This window comes from Oncorhynchus mykiss, chromosome 11, assembly GCF_013265735.2.
Source record: "Oncorhynchus mykiss isolate Arlee chromosome 11, USDA_OmykA_1.1, whole genome shotgun sequence".
NCBI lineage: Eukaryota > Metazoa > Chordata > Actinopteri > Salmoniformes > Salmonidae > Oncorhynchus > Oncorhynchus mykiss.
The window spans coordinates 49,901,567-49,916,419 of NC_048575.1; the positions used below are offsets into that span (position 1 = coordinate 49,901,567).

Sequence of the window (14,853 nt, forward strand, 5' to 3'; positions counted from 1 at the left end):
ATGGAGAACCGTGGCTCTAAAAGCTCTATTCTGTCTGCTTCATGCTTTCATGCTTTTAGAGAATTTGATTTGACAAAAAAAAAATCTAATTTGCGTTTATATCTCATTTAGTTGGACTGTAGCCCAGAATATGCCTGATTGATAATCATCTGTTTATTATTCTACACAAAGGCAGTTCTTTGCATGAAATAAAATGAAAATGTCATTTCACAGATTACATCTAGCAAGGTTCAAGAAAGGCAAATCAGATAGATATAGCTGATAGCATTGCTTATTGGTGGTGTCTCGCAAAACCATTCACATCGAGAAATTTTTTACTTGGTTTGATTGTAAAAGCATAACCAAAAAAGTGACTTTGAATATAATGTAGAGACAAAGTTATACCATTTTTATTTGAAAATAATAATAATTGAGTAATTACAATGAATATTAAAGTTCCAAACTGTTCAACTGTTGTACCTGACTGTTCTTCTTGCCCATCTCTCTCTGTAATCGGCCACATCTTGAGATTCCGTTTCCTCCTCCTTGTCTTTGTTTAGATGTGTCAATGTCCACTTCGTTGCTCCACTGATGTTGGGTGGGTTTCGTATCTCCCCTGAAGCACACCTGGCTCAGTCAAAGCATGCCCATCTCTAATTAAATCTTCAATAGTCAAATCAGAGCACAAGGGAAGCCATTGTTGCTGCTTCTAGCTACAATATATACCCCTCTTTTTACTGTAGCTCTGGTTTCTGTGTCCCTCCACACACAGTGTCACTGGGTAAAGAAACATGCAGTCATGTATCTAGCATTCTTTGTCTCCTAATGCAGCAAGAATGTGTTCTGGGTAGAAGTTTCCCATAAGCATATATCTAGGATCAGCTTACTCTCTCAATCCTATACCTAAACCATTAGGAAGGAAAATGCTAACCTGACCTTAAATCAGTGTCAAAGGGAAACTCATCTACTCCTACTCCCAAGAGCACCAATGGTCAGTCGATTGCTTGGGATGATGTGGTTATTGGATGTATGCCCTCTTGTGGTGAAGAGTGGTCCTTCTGTGCATGCATGTGTAGGTTGATGCCACTAAACACTGATCTAAGGTCAGTTATGCATTCTCCCCTCCCTAATGGTTGAGGATCGATTGAGTAAGACTACGCTGATCCCAGATCTGTGCCTGCAGGAAACTTTGATAATAGAGGGCTGGTGAGGCTGGATGTATCTTCATTTCAATTGGTCCTATTGGCCTTTACCAATTCACTTAAAACATTTGGAATCCTTGAGATTCTCAGACAACAGACAGAAACCTTCCAGTACATCCTCTCCTTGGTCAAACATACTTTGCTGGTGCTGTCATGCATCAAATTCAAAGCACATGTCCCTTCATTGAATGCCAACAACAAGATTCTTTGATTTCAAGTGAATTCCCTCTGACAGAATTATAGAGAGAGAGGTTGCGACTGGGATGCCAGATATGTGAGCTCCAGACAGAGATGTCTGTTGCTGATATTTTAGCATGGAATGATTGTGGTTTCCATTTGTTCCACAGTATGTGGCAAGAGTATCAGAGCTGTTTAGTGGGAAGGGATTTAACTATAGTGTGTGTGTGTGTGTGTGTGTGTGTGTGTGTGTGTGTGTGTGTGTGTGTGTGTGTGTGTGTGTGTGTGTGTGTGTGTGTGTGTGTGTGTGTGTGTGTGTGTGTGTGTGTGTGTGTGTGTGTGTGTGTGTGTGTGTGTGTGTGTGTGTGTGGTGTGTGTGTGTGTGCGTGCGCGTATGTGTGTGCGTGTGTGTGAGGCCTGTCAGAGTATTGTTCCTGTCTCACTTTCATAGCATATGATAAGACCTGTTTAACTCAATGTACGATTTCACAAGAATTGTGATTATGTGAGCTGAAAACACTGTATGTAATGAGTCTGAATAGGCTTGTTAATTGAACTACTGTGATGTATAATCCGTGTTTCACTTCAATTTTATAAGGCAAGGAATAACAGGTGGTAAAACATGTTGAAGCATTGTACTGCTTTTTATCAAGGTGCGTTGAGCTGGATTTTTCTCTAATTTTGTCAAATTCTAAAATATCAGGGAAGACGGACCGTCGACCTACTTGAAGAGAGCATTAAAATGAGAATTGATCCAGGCAAAGTGTTAAAACAGATAACTGGGTCCCTAACAAAGGAAACGGTCAAGACTATATTTTCCTGAGTTCATTATTCCGTTTTTTTTTTGCCACAAATGCAGCTTGAGTGCTGCCAATCAATACAACAATTTCAGATTAACACAATGAAATGGATTTACGGAATTAAACAGAGTGCTAGATCAATACTATCCACAGAGTTAAACGCTTTAAATGGTTCTTGCCATCCGATTGATTGTTGCGGACGTTAAACACAAAGGGACTAAATTGGGGACCCTCAACCTGTAGCTTGACCGTTACATACCTATGAATATTGCTGTTAAATACAGCTTATGAAGAATACTTGGCCTTTACCGGGTGGCCTGGTGGATTTAATGTTGTTCAATGAGTGTAAGGTGCTTCTATCAGCGGGGTGAGTGGGTGGGTGGATGTGTGCACGCGCGTTTGTGAAATAATAAGTTAAAGTGTGTATTTTATCTTCAGCACAGCATTCTCCGTATTACACAAGATGATTGGACTTAAATCCTTAATGTAAGATTATGGCACTGGGTGTTGTCAAATCAATCCCGTTAATGGGATTGGTGCACGAAAACCAAAGTGTTTTATTTCTATGTGAATTTCCGTGAAATTATCTATTTTTCCAACACTCTTTTAGGCACATTTTATTACATCGGTAAAATATGTACAATTTACAATAAATGATTTCTTTCATTTGAAAGCATTTTTAAAAGTGCTTCTTGGTGAAGTATCTTTTTTGAATAAATAAATGGACACAAGCTTTCCATTTCACAAGCGAAATAAGTAAATAGAACACACAAGACCGCCTCTCTCTAAACACACAAGATCAGAAGAGTCTTCATCCTCACCTTACACAGAAATATGTAGTCCATGCATGGGAGGGTTTTATACAGGAAAACAAGCAGACGGAGTAACAGAAAAAAAGTCATATTTAAAACCAATGGAATTGAAAAATAAAATACCTTCAGTACTGTAAGTTGATGAATAAGACAATGAAAAATCTGAATCCGCAGTGATTGAATTGAAATTTTCTGTTGGAAGAGTCTTCCTGTTCCTAACCCTGGTCCTGGAGATCCAACTCATTCCCTGTCAAGGAATGGGTGGTGGAATCTGGTCCTGATGATTACCACATTTGTATTGAACTGGGATGTTTTTCCCACGACGATCTAAAGTCTAGCTGCCTTTATAAAAACCGTCCATCCATGTGTGATATCTCCACCTTGACATACTATGGAGACGGTAAAAGTCCTCTTGTGTAGTAAAATGGAAGAGACAGATGTTGAACTGTTCTCAGAGGTTTGGGATGGAAAGGTCCGCGAGAGAGACGGCTTGTGGAGGAGGTGGTCTCAGGGGTATGACTTAGTGGCTGATGGGCAACTGTGGTAAGGTCATGCCTGGGTGGATGAGGTGGTTAGGGGAGGACAGCATTGAGAAGGGATGACCTGTGCACAGGAAGCAACAGAAATATATATTTTTTTATTAAATGCAATAAGACTAAATACATTGCACAAGAAGCCATATGTGATGTGACGTGAACTGAAATACACTATGGGTAGAATCATATCTTTGATCATGTTAATTGGTAGAGTAAAAAAAGTAAAAAATTCTATTAGAGCCAAAGTCACCTCGATGTACATGTATGTTTTGTCCATCGAGAGAGGGTAACCAACTCACTGTCTATATATCCATGCAGAGCCAGCAGGTGTGGTCTGTCAGGACTGCTGAAGGGGGAGTAGAGGTTGTCTGGCAGTGAGGGGGGCAATCTAGAGTGGGGGTAAGGGGTGCCCTGGAGGTGACCGTTGTGCTGGGGGGGAGGATGCTTTTTATGCCTTGCTCTGCAGTTTTGAAACCAAACCTATTGAAAATGTAACATTACTAAAGATCATTGAATGGCGTATGCAAGGCGTAATCTGGTAAAGATGAATTATTTTATCATATCAAATGATCTATTTTATTACATCATACATTCATTTTCAATATGTCTAACAACATTACACCCACTAGTTTGATATTATCATACATACTTGTATGACCCGTCTGCTCAGTCCTGTCATGTCTGCCAGCTTCTGTAAGGTCTGGGTATCAGGGTTGTTGTCTTGGTAAAACTGAGACTGCATCACCTGAGAACACACCGAGCAAACTCAGTCACGAAGCTACATAATATTCAGCTGTATATTCACTGAATCAAGCAAATTCAGTCACATTCATCTGAATTATGGAAAATGTAATGCTAAAACTATATCACCCCGTCACTCCGTCTCTCTCTGTCACACACAAATACTGTGCATACTTTCACAGACACTCACACACATAAACACACACCCACCGTACCTGTAGCTGCTCAGCGCTGAAGGAAGTGCGTGCTCTCTTGGCTGGTTTGGGTTGGCCATCCTGATCAGAGGGCAAGGCTCCCTCTAAAGTGAGACCTGTCCCTAAGTCCCAGGCACAATAAGGAAAGAAACATCACCACACAGTTTAATATTGTTCACTTTAGCTAACCTGAAAGAGATCATACACATGCAATTGTTGCAGGTGCTGGATATCGAAACATCAATTCCTCTGGGTAAGACATATATGACACGAATTATGTCTGATTTCTTCCCCAATACAGTTCCCCACAGGGACGAATCCTAACTTGAGAATATCCCATACATGGCTCATATTTGGGTACCCTGCTCCCCGTCGGAAGACCTACCGTTCTCCGCCGCTCTCTGGAGGTTCTCCACCATGGTGTCATAGTGGGCCCGACAGAGCACCCTGCCCTCCACCAGACCAAACTCCTCCCCCGTGGACAGCTGCCTCTTACAGGAGTAGCAGGCGAAGCAGGCCAGGTGGTACACACTGCCCCGTGCCCGCCGTACCCAGTCAGTGGCAAACACCTGGCGCCCGCACTGGCTACACTTGGTGCCAAACCTACTGTGATGAGACAGAGATGAGAAGGGGGCATTTTTAGTCATCTTTCACTGCTACTAGTTAAAGTAAATGTGTGATCAACGGAAATGTTGTGCAGGCCAGAAATAGAAAGAAACTCTTATTGTAAAAGATTACCAACAGCATTGCTTTTCCAATCTAATTTCACTTTAGTCAAACATAACTGAGCCTACTGTTAATTAAAACAATAATAGCAACAGCAATGGGATAACAATAGCAATATAATGATAGAATAATGATAATACAACAATAAATAGTGTTTAATTAGTTGGCATGCTACAAACAGCCTATAGAACGCCCGTTTATGACGAAAATGTGAACTTTCTGTGAGTGAGAAAAATAGCTCTTGATAAATTAAACAGTATTTCAGCAGTGGCCCTGGTTGAAGGAGGGAATGATGAATTGATAAATGAAGAACAACGAAAACGAATAGCTTAAATGTAGTGATCTCAAAGATGTAAGAATCATTATTGACAGTAAAAATGTTGATAAAGTCCACCACATTTTCAGTAAAGGCAATAATTAAAATATATCTAAAGAGAAACATTCCGAAGTAACTTTGACAAAAAAATGGGTATTGGGTGTAAAAGTGTTCATATTTCTGATGTTATAAATGGACTATGGGTTTATTCGGATAGCCGTGGTAACAAATTTGTTTTTCCTTTAATAAAGGTAATGCGTGTCTATGAATTGGTGGGATTTAAACGTTACAACGATACAACAACAAAAAACAGTCAAATCCTGTTTACTTGCCTCGAGACATAACGAACCACTTGTCTTGACACAATGTATTTTTTGTTTAAAAAAAATCTATATACCAACGGAACAGAATAGAATAGGATACGCTCAGTATAGTCAATCTGAAACGATCTCCCTGCAATAAGATGTGATAAGTAATCCATTGTTTGTGAACATTAGAGCCAAACATAGAACGTACAGCACCCTACATTGTATGGAAAACAAATAGCAAAACTTACCCTACCTGAAATAATCCAATTTGCAAAAGATTTCTTTGTTTTTGATGTAGCAGCTATTGTGCTGACGTAATGATACTCTGCAGACTGAACACTCCAGACATCCCACGTGCCAATTCAAATTGTTCACCTGCCATGAGAAATAAATACTCGTAATAATAATAATAATAATAATAATAATAATAATATAATTTGTTTGGGGTACTTATTCTATAAAATGGAAGGAACTTGAAAGATTATGCAAATATGCAGGCAACTTGTGAGGAAGAAATAGGTTTGAAATTGAATCGTAAATGATACTTGATTTGACCGGTGTAATAAAAGGCATTATAATGCTTACCTTCAGTAGGTATCTGTCTTGGATCTCTGTGCCGCAGCTGGCACACTGGTTTTTCCCGGTAGACCGAACCGGAATCGGGGAGGCCAGGGTCGGAGGCGAGCACATAGACGGTGTTACCGGAGGACTAGGCAGGAAAGGAGCCTCTACTTTCACATCCTCGTGAGGCTCCCCGTCGGAGTGAGACTGAGGTTTGGGATAGATTTTTCTTGTCATAATCTTATAGTGACCTGGATGCAAGGTAAAAGGCCTATATACTCGTATGTATTACAGGACACATGGACAAGCCCTCATCGGTTACAAGAAAAACAAGCATTGTGTAGAGTAGGCCTAAATGCAAAAAAAATAAAATCGAATGAAATGGGCTTACTACAACAATATGCTATTGAAAACAAAACTTCAAAGGCCTGTCACAAAAGTAAACTATGAAAATGGGGTTGGGAAATGAAAAAAGGGAGTCGTTCGGCCAAGTCTCCAATGATAATGTCGAAGTTCCTATTTTGATCACATTAAATCGTTAATGTCTTATGTTTTAATAACTCACCATTATGAAGCTATTCTGTTTGTGGAAAAACAGTGGTGTAGATGAAGCCTGGAGCTGCGACTGGAGTCTGCTCTGCGCCCTGCTCTGCTTTGCGCTTTCGGCTATGCATCCCTACCAGCCCATACCTCAAGCTATATCCGGTGCAAAACAATGAATAATACTTTCTCAGGCATTTAAATCCTGGCAACAAAAGATAATTTTGATGAAGCAATTAGAATTAGGATTTATTTTCCCCTTTATGTACAACCCGTAGGCTACCTCCTAAAATAATCGCATAGCCTAATAGTTCCCATGCAATCGAAAACACTGAAAAGATGGACTACCTGCAATTAGTGATGGCTTCAAATGCTCGAGATTAGAGGCAGCCAGGGTGTCAATTTCAACTGTCAATCAGAGAAGGCATCGCGCCACCAGAAGAATTGCATATTTTAATTTTAATAGCCGTAATCGAAAATCGAATTTCTGTACACAAGACTAGGATGTGAAGAGGCTCTTGAACGTCGCACTATTCATAGGAGACAATGTACATAACTTGAAACATAAAGGAGCGTGATTGTCTCGGCTTCGCTTATGATAGGCCACTTGAAGCTCTCTTGGTGATTATAACCGTATTCAAGAGTGCCAAAAATCTGGGTTTGGGTGGGATTCAGAATCCATTTTGGCCTTCGTTTAAACGAAATTACGCTAGCACAAATGTGAAATGTCTATATAATTGTCATTAAACATAGGCTGGAGCGTGGAAAACAAAAAACCAATCCGCTAGGATATTTCAGAGAGCAGCGCAAGCAAATAAGTATTCCCTTGTAATGAGTCGATAGCCTATAGCCATAGCCATAGGCACATTTTGAAATTATATGTCATCTGATCAACGAACACATTGATCAACGAACACATTGTCCAATAAAACTTTGTTCTCCTCTGGGTGTGGGGACAGAGCTTCATTTTTCCAGTACATGCAGGAGACCCGTTAACACTGTTAAGAGGCAGGCGGTATCCAAATCGGTCCCGGGATGGGTTCAGTAGCGAATTATGATTTTACGCATGACAAATTACAAACAGCAAAATGCATTTTCCCTGGCTCGAAACTCCATAAATATAAGTTGAATTATCTAGGACAGACAGACTTTTTTGTTTAGTTTACTGTCACTGCCTGTTGGTGTTTATTTCCAAGATACAGTTCTTTGCATTGTGTTGTTGAAGCTGCAGCCACTTTCTCTGAATTAGTCCAAATCGAGTGAGCCGTGGCGTGCGATGTATCGGCATGCCCTGAGTTGGGTAGGCCTATCCCGCGCGCTCTCCCCTGTGTCAGTCGGTGCGTTCAACAAATTCAGCGACCGGTGTCCATTCAAGAAAGCTCTTGAGCGGCTGGGGACGGGCAATAACTGGTCCTTCAGGCACTCCCCCTCCACCTCTTCAAAATGGAAGTTACTCCCCGTCTGCTTTGAGAAGAATAGGAATAGGTGGGTGGCAAAAATAGCAGAAATCTGATTTTTTTTGTTGCATACAACATAAGCATAAATATGAGATATACAGTTGATTAAATACATTCTATTATGTAAATAAAAAAATGTGGCTTTAGAAAAATGTAGAACATGGTTTTTCACATTCACATTGTGTGCAGTAGGCCTGCTTGTGGTGATTTGAGAGTTGAATCAGCAGAATGCTTACGTTCTTGCTAACCCGAAAGATACTGAAAATGGTCAAATACACACAATATCAAACACAAAATCTAGGTCTACTTATTTGGTCTGGTTTCTTACATTTAAAAATCTCTCAATATACGTGGACATGTCAGAAGCGTGTGTGTTCCATCAAAGTATGCCTCCCCATAAAACCATGCCGCCCATCTTTCATGTCGAGAGAACACACTGAAAACAGTGTTCAATGTCTTTGCGAGGACATTAAGTGCTCCTTGGAGGTATGATTTGTTGCACATTGGGATTGTTTCAGGAACCTCCATTGATTTAGGCCTGCTTACTTGTTCTGAAAGAAAATAAACAAAGGTGATTTACGGATGAACCGGAGGAGCGTCATTGTCCAGAGTGTTACAACAATATATTCAACTGTGTCAATTCAGGGGAGTGTCACTTTCCCAGACTCCACCTGCAAGCCATCCATGCAGATCTGTAATGGCACATCATGGGATTGTCAGTAACAGGCTTCTGCTGTCTCCTTCAGTCCTTCTATATTATGAAGTAGAATATTCATGCAATTAACTGTAACCTATGATCCTACTGTAATACATTCAAATAGAATAGATGACTCTTTCTTTTCTGTTGAGTCATTCTGTAGCCTTGGAAATCCCAGACCTATGCTGGAACATGGTTCACATTGTGGGAGGCAACCCATCTGCCTAGAGAGACTAGTCGTTCTGCACTGCATCAATTTCTTTGTGTTTGCTTCTTCAGCTGCTGCTCTAAGGACTGTAAATCAACAAAATGATGAAGTGTGTTAAGATTGGCTGTAACCTCAGATAATAGGAAAGTTTGCTGACGGCGATGTGTCACCTGCTGCATCATGTGCTGTTCTGTGGATGTATGAGACGAGGTGCAGCGACAAGACCGTGTTCCTGTTGCCCTGCCTTTCTGGTAGGTAGAATACATCTGTCCATGTTCCACACAGAAAATAAGTGTTCAGTACCCCACCTCAAAAAGAACAACCTGCATTACACATGCTGAAGCCATCACAGTCACTGAATAGGCCCCATGGACAGTCCATGGGGCAGTACGTCGAGGACAGATGACGTGTCGTTGGGTCTGTGTGAACGCATGTGTAAGATGGGGATGGGGTTATTTGAGGACGTTATTTATTTGTGCGCTCAGTGCATAGAGGGGAATTATCAGCGTTATGGAGGAGTCCTATTGTTGCACTTGGAAAACAAGTCAACTGGAACAACATGTTCTAGTCTGTCGGCCTTTCGGTATATAACAGGTAAACAAGGCTCTTGAAGCGTTACTTTATTATTTGAGGTGACAGGGGAGAGATGGGATTCAGAAGATGTTACATTTTATAGATTCTCTCATCATGATAGGTATTTTCTCTAATGCCTATTCGTGTAGGCTACAGTATTTGCTTTGTTCTGAGTGGGTGAAACAAACAGCCCCATCTCATGGTTAATACCAGTTATCACATATTGCCACGGCACAATCAATCTATTACTAGTCTAGTCCAAAACTGTTATATTAGTCTAGTACAGGATTTGGAATAGCTTCCAGCTCATTTTTACTGAAATGTTTTTGACCAGATGTCTATGTCCCCTTCAGCATTATGTGGAACAAGGCTCACTGAAGTATGTTGATCTTTCCTGTGCAGTTGAGGTAAACTCACACCCCTCTGTATCGTTCAAGGGTTTTCCCCTGATGGTGTCGATTACAGATGTCCTGCACACACACACACACACACACACACACACACACACACACACACACACACACACACACACACAGCCTGACAGAATGACAGATGCTCTGCTTGGCATGTTCGCTGAAAGAAAATGTTTGGGGAAGGAGGCAGCGAAGCCCAAGCCCAACACTGGGACCTTATCTTGTTTCTGTAGTACCTCTGCCACTGTGGGCTTGTTTCACCATACAACACACTGATAAACATTGTGGAATTGGAAATGATGGGTGAACCAACGGGTGTTGGCAGTTTATTATATTCATATTTCCATTGGTCAGTTATTGTGCTTCTACACCTGCATTGCTTGCTGTTTGGGGTTTTAGGCTGAGTTTCTGTACAGCACTTTGAGATATCAGCTGATGTAAGAAGGGCTTTATAAATACATTTGATTTGATTTGATTGTAGAGGAAGAAAATACAAGTTTGTTCTTGCTTACTTTACATTTATTAATTCAATATATTTCAGTCAGCCCCCTTTTGGATACTTTTTTGGGTAAACACCGCAGCTCATATACAGATTTCTCTATATTTTTGGTTTGGTGCGGAGATTCCTGAAACCCTTTATTGTAATGGAAATGACTCAAAAATTATCTCTGATAAGTAAGCTAACTAATGGGTTGCCTTTATAATGACATATTGAATTGTGACCTGGTACAGATGCTGGCCCATGGTTGTCCATCCCCATGAGGAGTTTACTGTAACGCTGGGCTGGCGCTACGCTCAGAATATAAAACCTCTAGTTGAGGTTCTGCATGCGGCCAACCTTACAACAAACAAAGGAAATAACACTTTACACCGACTTTCTCTCTGAAGCATTGTTGTACTGTAAGTGGAAAAACAAAAACTCTAGTCATTAGACAAACACGTTTATTTGAAGTACAGACCAGGAGAAATGGTGGGTTTTACAGAACTTAGGCTCCATATGACAGCAATTTAAGGGCATTGTGTATCTTGGCCTGAGTTGGGAGCCCATGATGGATGACAGCAGAGAAAATCACCAGCCGCTGGCTCCAACACAGACATGCAAATTGCTTTCAGCTGATTGCTTTATTTTAGTTGATATTTATCAAGTGGATTACAGTATGCCTCCGTGTTTATGACTAGGAGGCAGCCGATAGGTTGGAGCTGAGCAGCAAGGAGAGTTCATGTTTTTTTCTCTGAAGGATGTAAAATATACAGGCTGTAAGGGGACTCTGTAAATATGGTAATGGTTTGTCCACTCGTTTCGGGGGTCGTGTGCACGTGTCCAGGTGACTGACAGACTGACTGACTGTCAACCGCTGTGGTAAACATTGACACAGTTATTGTACTGCAGAAATCCTGCCTTTGGTAAACATGCCATCCCCATCCCTAACCCCAGCCCCAGCCCTAATCCCAGCCCAGTTCTAACCTCAGCCCTAACCCCAGCCCCAGCCCTAACCCCAGCCCTAATCCCAGCCCCAGCCCTAACCCCAGCCCTAACCCCAGCCCCAGTCCCAGTCCTAACCCCAGCCCTAACCCCAGCCCCAGCCCTAACCCCAGCCCCAGCTCTGACCCCAGCCCTAACCCCAGCCCCAGCCCTAATCCCAGCCCCAGCCCTAACCCCAGCCCCAGCCCTAACCCCAGTCCCAGTCCTAACCCTAGCCCTAACCCCAGCCCCAGTTCTAACCTCAGCCCTAACCCCAGCCACAGTTCTAACCTCAGCCCCAGCCTCAGATACGTGTGGAGTGGGGTTGTGGACAGGGGTCAACTATTTACACAATCAGGTAACTAGCTAGAGGAGGAAAATGGTTTCCTTCCGACACTTACCTACAGTGACCTGAGCAATTCACAGTGAAACAAGCCCTAATCAGAAGAAAAAGCCCTTGGGTCCAGAATACACCCTGGCACTGAGCAATCCCCCTCAAAACAGGGCGTCTTTGAGTTCAAGTGTTTAAACTGTCAGATCATATCGGCTCTACTTGGAGATTATTTGTGCAGCAGGCCATTGTATGTTTGTTTTAATGCCGGCTGCAATATCCTGCTCCTCCTGTTGATCCTAACAACTCAGAGTGTATCCAATCTAGCACTGTCAAGGAGAGGTGGCCAAGGCTTGCCACTCGTACACTCTAAACAACCAGAGGGAATACTCAAGGTGGGACAGGAAGGAGATGAGTATTTATAAGAGTGGGACTGGATAGAGTTTGTAACCTGGACCAAAGTCAGAGTCATTTCTATTCCACAGCAGTTGGGTTTCAATGAGTCCCACTGCTCATTTGCCACTGTTGAGAAGGAGACGAAACATGTGATACAAGTCTACACCCTTCAACTGCCCAGCACAAGGATAGATATAGGCAATTGGAAATTTATCAGGGACTGAGGGGCAAAGACTTTAGTTGCCAGGCCATACTCTCCCGGTGTAGAATTTTGGACACATCATCAAGTGACATAACCCACAGAGTAGACAACCAAAGTGCTACAGCAAATGAGCAACTCATGTGCTCCTGTGTGTATTATGTTTTGATGCACACAAAGCAGAGAAAATCCCTAAAGGACTCCTTCACTAATTGCCTTTGAACGCCTAAATCCAGGCTCTTACGGCACGGCCCCTGTCTCACGTTGACTACATTATAATGAGGGCCCTCTGTGTTTTCTTTCAGTGGACTGTGCCAACTTTCTGACAGATGATAAATGCGCACAATACTGGCTCCCCAGTAAGCCTACAGATCATTTCACACTACACACCGCAGGGGGGGTGCTCCTACTAGCAGCACTATATTTTGTTTGGTGACAATATACTCTTAGGCTATACGTTGACGAGACTTTCTGTCTATATAAGACATTTTGAATTGTCACGTGTTGTAGACATCATTATGCATGTCAACCTACACTGAGTGGACAAAAGAGACACCCACTTTTGCCCTCAGAACAGACTGTCACGGTCGTCGTAAGGAGGAGACCAAGGCGCAGCGTGGTAAGCGCACATACTTCTTTAATGAAAGAAAGAAACACTGAACAAACTATACAAAAAACAACAAAACAAACCGTGAAGCTAATATGGCTAGTGCAGACAGGCAACTAAACATAGAATAAGAACCAGCTCTGGACTGGGTACTGTCGCCGGACGCTCTGGACTGGGTACTGTCGCCGGACACTCTGGACTGCCGAGGCGCACTGTAGGCCTGGTGCGTGGTGCTGGCACTGGTGGTACCGGGCTGGTGACACGCACCTCAGGGCGAGTGCGGGGAGCAGGCTCAGGACGTACTGGACTGTGGAGGCGCACTGGAGGTCTGGAGTGTAGAGCTGACACAACCCGTCCTGGCTGGATGTTTATTCCCGCCCTGCAAATGCAGGGCGCTGGCACAGGACGCACTGGGCTGTGCAGACTCACCGGAGACACAGTACGGAGAGCCGGCGCAGGATATCCTGGTCCAAGGAGGTATACTGGAGACCAGGAGCGCTGAGCCGGCACCCTCCTTCCTGGCTGGATGCCCATTCTAGCCCGGCCAATGCAAGGACCTGGAATAGAGCGAACCGGGCTAGAATAGCGCACTGGAGACACCATGCGCTCCACCGCATAACACTGTGCCTGACCAGTAACGCGCTCCCCACAGTAACCACGAGGAGTTGGCTCAGGTCTCCGACCTGACTCATGCAATCTCGTTGTGTGTCCCCTCCCCTAAAATGATTGCGGCTGCCTCTCGGGCTTCCGTGCTAGCCGTGTACCCTCATATTGTCGCCGTTCCTCCCGTGCTATCTCCACCTGCCTCCATGGTAGGCGATCCTCTGCTGCCAGTATTTCCTCCCACGTCCAGGATCCTTTACCATCCAGTATTTCGTCCCATGTCCATGCTGTCTGCTCCATCAAACGCTGCTACTCCTTTTCATGTTGCTCTACAATGTATCAAAAGTGTTCCACAGGGATGCTGGCCCATGTTGACTCCAATGTGTCCCACAGTTGTGTCAAGTTGGCTGGATGTCCTTTGGGTGGTGGGCCATTCTTGATACACACAGAAAACTGTTGAACGTGAAAAACCCAGCAGCATTGCAGTTCTTGACACACTCAAACCGGTGTGCCTGAACCCTACTACGATACCCCATTCAAAGGCACTTAAATATGTTGTCTTGCCCATTCACCCTCTGAATGGCATACATACCCAATCCGTGTCTCAATTGTCTCAAGGTTTAAAAATCCTTCTTTAACCTGTCTCCTCCCCTTCATCTACACTGATGGAAGTAGAATTAAGGTGATATCAATAAGGGATCATAGCTTTCACCTGGATTCACCTGGCCAGTCTGTCATGGAAATCGCAGGTGTACCTATTGTTTTGTACACTCAATGTATATAAAGCAGGTAAACCTATATAAACTCAAGTTGATCCTATTACAAACTCACAAAGTATCGAAATGGGGAGAGGGCACCTTATGCAGTCGGAGACCACCTACTGCACTATCGGAATCCCACACCACATCTCCGAAGAGGGCCATCAAGGTACTTCTGCCCCCCCCCAAAAAAGGGAAGAACTTATTTTGAATCAGCTGCTTCTCCTCAACGTTGTTACAAATTAGATTCGGAGGGC

General features: G+C 43.0%; 1 protein-coding gene across 6 annotated transcripts; it reads right to left on the reverse strand.

Annotated features, from left to right (window-relative positions):
* Window positions 1-2,758: 2,758 nt before the first annotated feature.
* LOC110535846 (LIM/homeobox protein Lhx6-like) lies at window positions 2,759-8,369 on the reverse strand. Of its 6 annotated transcripts, XM_021621167.2 has the most exons (9): window positions 7,241-8,369; window positions 6,918-7,048; window positions 6,377-6,559; window positions 6,045-6,166; window positions 4,827-5,047; window positions 4,463-4,563; window positions 4,156-4,251; window positions 3,806-3,986; window positions 2,759-3,573 (listed from the first exon to the last, which is right to left on the reverse strand). In XM_021621167.2, the coding sequence occupies exons 2-9, from the start codon at window positions 6,918-6,920 to the stop codon at window positions 3,491-3,493; spliced, it is 990 nt and encodes a 329-aa protein (XP_021476842.2). In that variant the 5' UTR covers window positions 6,921-7,048; window positions 7,241-8,369; the 3' UTR covers window positions 2,759-3,490. The 6 variants fall into 6 exon arrangements, with proteins under 6 accessions (XP_021476842.2, XP_036791562.1, XP_036791561.1 ...); XM_036935667.1 differs by lacking the exons at window positions 6,918-7,048; window positions 7,241-8,369 and having other exon boundaries at window positions 3,757-3,986; window positions 6,377-6,904; XM_036935666.1 differs by lacking the exons at window positions 6,918-7,048; window positions 7,241-8,369 and having other exon boundaries at window positions 4,827-5,044; window positions 6,377-6,902.
* Window positions 8,370-14,853: the final 6,484 nt, after the last annotated feature.

Bases quoted from the DNA above. Each gene is read 5' to 3' on its own strand.
- LOC110535846 (XM_021621165.2), bottom strand. From the start codon at position 6,589: ATGACAAGAAAAATCTATCCCAAACCTCAGTCTCACTCCGACGGGGAG. The intron at 5,048-6,044 runs GTAGGGTAAGTT...GTCTCATCACAG, and splicing joins TGCAAATTGGATTATTTCAG to TAGGTTTGGCACCAAGTGTA. The intron at 4,564-4,826 runs GTAGGTCTTCCG...CCTGGGACTTAG, and splicing joins CCAGAGAGCGGCGGAGAACG to GGACAGGTCTCACTTTAGAG.